The sequence below is a fragment of the Mytilus edulis genome, chromosome 8 (assembly GCF_963676685.1).
Source record: "Mytilus edulis chromosome 8, xbMytEdul2.2, whole genome shotgun sequence".
NCBI lineage: Eukaryota > Metazoa > Mollusca > Bivalvia > Mytilida > Mytilidae > Mytilus > Mytilus edulis.
Window position 1 is genome coordinate 544937 of NC_092351.1, and position 7474 is coordinate 552410.

The window sequence follows — 7474 nt, forward strand, 5'->3', positions numbered from 1 at the left end:
ATGAATTTTAACAGATGAAATAAAAGAAGCAGAAGAAAGACAGAGGAGAGAAGAGGAAGATGAAAGAAGATGGCAGGAAGAAAAAAGAACAAGAGAAGAAGAAAGAAAGAAACGTGAACATGAAGCTTGGGAGCGTGAGCAGCAAGAATTAAACAAGCTACAGGTTAGATTTTAGGCATGGTGGAAAACATTGCAAGAATTGTTTTTTAAGATTTTCATAGTGGGGCTCTTATAATGTTACATTTAATAGAGAGGTCTAGGAGAGGGACCTATAATAACTTTACATATTATAGATGCCTAATAGAAGGATCAGTATTAAGTACACATGATACTCATTTATTTAGAGGCCTAGGAAAGGGAACGATGATAACTTAACATTTTATATGGACCTAGCAGAAAGAGTGTGTTAAGGTCATGTGTTGCATGTTTATAGAGTGGTTAGGATACATAAAACTACACAAATATCTTCCATCTTTATTGACCAAGTGACTAATCATACCATCTCCTTTTGAGGAACATCTTTTTGTGTTTTTTATTATATATTTGAATAGAACTGATTTTAACTTTTTCCATCAGGGCAAAGAGTTTGATGTCATGGACGGTGGTGCTCCTGAGGAGGAGGAGGAGAAGAAGCTAGAGTCAGAAGACAACATTGACCCAGTGATGAAACAGTACATGGAAATGATACAGCAGCAGAAAGACAAAGAAAAAGAGGTAAGAATTACTTCGCAGAACACAACATATAATTGGATTAGTCAAATATTTTGCATTGTAACCTCAATACTTATGAAAAGGAGACTTGTAGCATTTTAACAGTGATGTTTTTTGCCAGTAGGATACATTTTAGGATTAAATCATTCCCTGAATCTTTTATTGGAAATTTTTTTATTTTCAACATGTTGAATGGGTCAGATTATCAAAACACTTTTGTAAATTGTTTTCTGTCTTTGGTGAAGTTGTTGTCTGTTTGACACATTTCCCCATTTCCAATCTGATTGAGTCTTTTATGAATATTGGATCAAATTGATCTTAGAACCTGTAGCTATCTGCCATACAATTTAAAAAATCTTTTTATTGAATGCTAAGTATTTCTATTTTATCAATGTATTATTTTTTTTATCCAAACAGAAGACAAAAGTAAGTAAATAAGTTGTGTTGATCACCAGTCATTGTGTATGTATCATTTGATTGGAGCTTGGTATAGTTTGTATGTCAAACCATGTACATTATGATATAGCTCATGTCACCAGTCATTGTGTGTGTCAATATTAAGCATGATTAGTGTCAGTAAAGCAGTGTTCTTGCTGGATAGTAAAGCATCCATAGTTATTTTATAAGAGCTAGACATTCATATTTTTCATTTTGCAACTTTTTCAAGGTTCATTCACTAATGTAATATCTGAATTCATTATATACAGTAATAAGAAGATGTGGTATAAATGCCAATAGGACAATAGTCCATCAGAAACATAATGATCAAGATTATAAGTGTGTGAATGTGAACTAAAAGTATCCTGTGTGTAAATCAGGGATCCTATAGAATCTGCTTTTTATTAAAATTATAAAATGGACTTTGTTTGCCTGGAACAATTATATTTTAAGTAGTACAACTAACAGTAAATAGAATTAATACATTCCTGTTGTTTAGTAAGACTGTCCACTTTATAGATACCAGGTCCAACATTTTATCTCATTTATTAGTTTGAAAATCAATGATTTATTTACTACATTTCAATATCTATATGGTCAAAATTGATAGCTCTATTTCCCATTCTGTTACGGTCAAAGGGTGTATCTATCCTTGTGTAAAATATAAATGAATGAAAGGTTAATTATAGTATGTCAAGGTCAAAGGGTGTATCTATCCTCATGTAAAATAAAAATGTATGAAAGGTTAATTATAATTTGTCATACAGAAACATTTTCATTGAGGTTAAAAATACTAATAACTGAAGGTTGTAAAATATATTGTTATTCCATTTGAATTTGTTTGGAATATCGTCAGTAAATGAAACTTAGAACAATGTCAATGTGTGTAGTATGTAAGACTTGGTGGTATACTTTAATTTATCTTTATAAGGGTATCAGAATAATTAAGATAGCTAGATATTTCACATGCTTTATACATAGGTAGATTATTACATCATTTCTATTTTTAGGTTGTCAAGAAGTCAGTAGACGTATGGTCAAAAGGTCACAGACTAAGTCAGGTCAGTTATATTGATATCATAATTATCTTTAACAATTCACAGTTTGAAGCTTTGAGTTGTCGAAGCAAATAAATATTTATGTAATAATTTAATTAAAAAACATTATAAAACATCCATTTTTTGCCTATCTAGAATACATTTTGTAAAAAAAAATCACATCATAAAAACTCTGCACCATCAAGCTAAAAACAAAATGTAACTGTCTGACCACAGTCATAACTTATATCAATGATTTATATTGGTTTTTATGCCCCACCTACGATAGTAGAGGGGCATTATGTTTTCTGGTCTGTGCCTCTGTTCGTCTGTGCGTCCGTTCGTCCCTCTGTGCATCCGTTCGTCCGTCTGTGCGTCCGTTCGCTTCAGGTTAAAGTTTTTGGTCAAGGTAGTTTTTGAAGAAGTTGAAGTCCAATCAACTTGAAACTTAGTACACATGTTCCCCATGATATGATCTTTCTAATTTTAATGCCAAATTATAGTTTTGACCCCAATTTCATGGTCCACTGAACATAAAATATGAAAGTGCGAGTGGGGCATCTGTGTACTATGGACACATTATTTTTTATTGTTGAAGAAAATAAACACCAACCCAAACAACAATGTCTTTTGCTTACTGGGTAATTATGTATCCTATTTATGTATGTTCTGTATCTTCCTCCCTTAGTTGGAACATCATCATAGGTCATGTTGTAACAGAGGACATTCAACACACTACATTAGGACAGATTTAATGTGAGCATTTACCTGCTTAGTTCCCAAAGCCTGGCCGTGAAGAGTCTTAATACCAGAAAGTTTAATTTCCTTAAAGACAATTAGTACAATGCATACCAAATTAATTGTATTTTTTAACCAATCAACTGAGGAGAATGTATTTCTGTTACAATATACTTTCTGTAACTAAGTAATAAATCATATTTATCTGTAATTATTTATGTAGGACACAGTCACCCAATCAGAACAAGACATTTCGGTTGCTGAGGATATTAATAGGTATTTATATTAAAATTAATTCATGGAAGGTCATTTATAAATAATCAAATATGAAAAATGGTCCATTGGTCAATCTTAAATTTTCGAAACTTTCACTGAAAATACAAGACAAGATCTTTTGTATGTATTGTGAGACCAACTACAGATATCTATCATATTGTGTTTAGAAATCTACTGAAAATAGGATTTTATTGCTGACTACTTTGTCATGTTGAACCAATTTAAGCAGATGAACAGTACTGAAAGTTATTTATGTAATATCCTGCTCAAATGAAAGACATGATCACCTAAAAACAGTTATAATTGTCTGTTTCCTTGTTTTTAAAATTGTTTAAGTTCAAATCTTTTCAAAAATTATAGAAATACATATAAAAGGTTTCTGATGAGAGAGAAAAACATCAACTAATGTGGAACAAATAAGATATAAAGATATAGATAATTAAATCCCCATCTAATTGGTTAAATTTAAACATATATATGTAGGAAATGGGAGATATCTGCTTTTTGGTGACTAATAAGGCTGTTTACACCTTATTCTATTCATTGAATACCAGTAGATTTTATTGAAAACAGGAAAATTGAAATTATTTGAGAGGTATAATTGGAAACAGTAAATGTTAAAAGTGCCTATGATTCAGACATCCCATGTTAAAGTAAATACCGATGAGACTGACTCATGCCACTAAAAATGTGGTACATGTACTTCTTAGTGGATATAAATGTTATAAGACCTGTGTTAAATCAGACTGTTAATCTTGTTGTTTATATATGTATAGCATGATACACAGTATAAAGGAGACAGGGTATGCTATGTGGTACCACAGGTTGGTGACACGTGTGACACAATCACCAATAAAATCACAAATGTCATGTTAAAATTATAAATCACATAAACAATCATTTGTCTGTGTTAGGAATATTCATTACACCATACAGACAACACTTTTAATGAGAGAAATATTCATAACAATATGCATTTAATATCATAAATAAAATGAGTGCTTTGGTTTCCAAGTTGTCTAAGAAGTTCAGGAATTGATTAAAAACAATGCAATCAACATCATTATAAATATTGTAATTGTGCTCTTTCATTTGAAATATTTTTCGTCAAATTAAAAAACAATCCGAAGAAAATTGGAATTATAATTGTTAGTTCTGCTGTCTGCTGAGAGTACATCTGATAAAATAATTTCTGTTCACTTTAGATGGGCAAATATGACCACATTGATAATGATTGTAGTAAAAATTCAATTGTGTTAATAATGTCAGAACAATTTAACTCACAGATTTTGTTAACATCATTATAAGATCTTCATTGTGTATCATTAGTAATAAAACTTGTCAAAGTAAGAACATTGTAATATAAATCATGGCTTCATATACCCATCAAATGAATACTCACTCAATAGTATGTCTTATTAGATGGAATTTAGACAGATCACTATTGAAATACATTTGCCAATTACGGATTTGATTCTGTTATTACACACTTTTTAAACGAATTACTTCCCTTTGTGAATCGTAGACTGGACAAAATTGGCTTTTGTCAATGCAAAACATAGCAAATTGAAAGTGGTGTATCGGTGGTTCAACTAATTTTTCATGAAAAACAACTTCTGATGACAAAATTATTTAGCTTAACAACAAATTAATGCTATTAAAAGATTTGAAAACCTTTAAGATTACTCACATTAGGCACAGTTAAACTTGCTCTTTCTGCTAGCTCCCCATTGCAAATTTAATGTCCCTTATAAGGGAGGCAACTAAAAAGGGATCTCTAATAACGGTCAATTGACGGGAATTGGCAAATAGCCTATTCCTATTATAAGACCAAGTCTGCTATGAAGATTTGTAGGAATTACCATCCAATTGCTGGTTGACCTCTTATTTGACTGTTTTCTTTTATTCTTTATTCATCTTATCTTTTATTACTGACTACAGATTTGAAATGTTAGGAAAACTAATGGACAAGAATGACTCTTATCATATGTTCTCTTCAAATTATATAGTTTTTTTATAGAAAATAATTCTTTAATTAATAATGTAACTGTGCTATTTTGAGCTAGGTAGTTAAATGTGATATATTTATCTTCTTCAGTAACAACTCAGAAGGCGGAGGCTTCTCAGACTGGTGAGGTCATATATAGAATGGATTGGTTACCAGGGTTACTTAGTAAGGTGCCTGCAACATAAAAGACTTCATGACAAAGAGAGGGAGAGAGAAATTGTAGTGGACAAAAAAACTGTGATAAAATTATTGTAGTGTCAAGTCAGTTTATTTTTAACATTTTATTTATATCATGAATAAATTAAATTATATGAAAACATGTTTTTATTTTATTTTTCGGAGAATAACTGTTTATTTATTTGAGTTGGTACCAATTTTTGTGGATAAAGGAAAACATTGGTAGATTATAATTGATTTGGTGGATTTAACATAGTCTGAATAAACCTTATTGCTAATTGGAAATCTGTCCCACTTTAACCTTTGACGACAAACAAAAAACACTATTCCATTGTGGCGTCAGATATTTTCTATTATGAACTCAAAATTTTACGGGAGCTTTTGTGATGTCCAGTTATGGCGGACTTATAGTGATAAAGTGTATACAAACTAGCTACAGAAAATGTATGCTTAGTGTAAACATATTTATTTATAGTGTATTGCTTGGTTGAACTTTTAGATTTGTGGTTTAACTATACCCAAGAAATCCGCGTAAGTTATTTCCCAGTAAGAGATAACAGTATTATATTTTAAGCTTTTCAGGCATCAATTGTGGATATCATGGTCATAAATTGATTTTTCTTGACAAATATAGTAATATGCCCTACATAAGAACACTAAGTGTTTTATGTTTTTTGGTCTATGCATCCATCCATGTCTTTCAGTCTTGTATAAGTAGTTAAAATGAATTTGTTGTCATATCAACTTGAAACTTGCTTCACATGTTCTTTATGGGGTGATTTGTTTTTAAAATTGCAATCCCAAAGTACAGTTTTTACCATAATTTCATGTTTTACTAAACATGGAATGCGATAGTGTAAAATTAGAAAACTGGTTCAGGTTTTACCTCTAGGAAGTTTACAATGAAGTTGAGGTCAGGTTTTAACTTTAGGAAGTTTATAATGAAGTTGAGGTCCCATCGACTTTATAAACTTGTTCACATTTTCATTATGAGAGAAAATTTATATTTATATTTAATTATGACTTTGACATTGATTTCATGATGCACTGAACATGGACATAAAATAACAATGGCACATGTCCTTGATTATACATATTTTCATATCTTATTAAAATTAGACCATTTTATTGGTACATTTGTGGAACATTAACTTACCTTATATTAAATTACAACATATCAATAGTAAACATAAATTCCCTTTGGAAGTTTCAAAATTTTTCTGATTTCAGCCAATATTATTTTGTGCAGCATAAAACCTTTTTCTGAAATGTCATTCATTTTTTAAACATATTTTCATCCAGTGAAACTGTCATAATCACAAGATTATACTTGATGTGCTCCTGATAAAAAGGAGGAAGATATACCTAGAAATACCACTTGCAGGGAAGTGTATAATAAAAGCATTCAAAATTCAACACAACAGTGCACACACAGAAATGTCTTGCCTAATTTTCTTGTGATTGAATTTGTGCTGAAAGACTTAAATATGAAGGTTTTACTAGCTAAAAGTAAATGTACAACATAATCTAACTTTGATAATTTATGAAAATGAGATCAAGGTCAGATGAACCATGCCAGACTGACATGTACACCTTTAAATCAATCCATTTACCAAATAAAGTTGTCCGATTGCATTAAGCTTAAAGAACTTGGGGAAACAGACCAAACCATAAAAATGAGTTCATGGTCAAATGAACCCTACCATACAGACATGTACACTTTACAATAATTACATACACCAAATATAGCTGACCTTTTGCATTAAGTACCCGATAGATTGAGACAACTAAAAAAACTTAACTTTGATCAAAGAACTATGAAAATAGGTAGGGTCAAGGTCAGATGAACCCTGCTAGTCAGACATTATCACCTTACAATCCTTCCATACACAAAAATAGTCGTCCTATAGCTTACAGAAATAAAGGGACAGGCCAAATCACAAAAAAATAAACTGTCCAATGAACCAAGAAATTGAGGTCAAGGTCGAATGAAACCTGTCACACAAATATTTACACCTACTAATCATTCTATACACCACATACAGTCCTATTGTTTATAGTATCAATAATATGGACCTGACAAACATGC

General features: G+C 30.9%; 1 protein-coding gene across 1 annotated transcript in view; it reads left to right on the forward strand.

The window, feature by feature from the left end:
* Window positions 1–5525, forward strand: part of LOC139484539 (centriole and centriolar satellite protein OFD1-like) — a 43028-nt gene extending 37503 nt beyond the window's left edge. The window contains exons 25-29 of the mRNA XM_071268268.1: window positions 15–163; window positions 577–714; window positions 2160–2210; window positions 3148–3200; window positions 5299–5525. Of these exons, the coding sequence (XP_071124369.1) occupies window positions 15–163; window positions 577–714; window positions 2160–2210; window positions 3148–3200; window positions 5299–5335 (428 nt within the window). The 3' untranslated portion in view covers window positions 5336–5525. The remainder of the gene's footprint in view (window positions 1–14; window positions 164–576; window positions 715–2159; window positions 2211–3147; window positions 3201–5298) is intronic.
* The last annotated feature ends 1949 nt before the right edge of the window (window positions 5526–7474 follow it).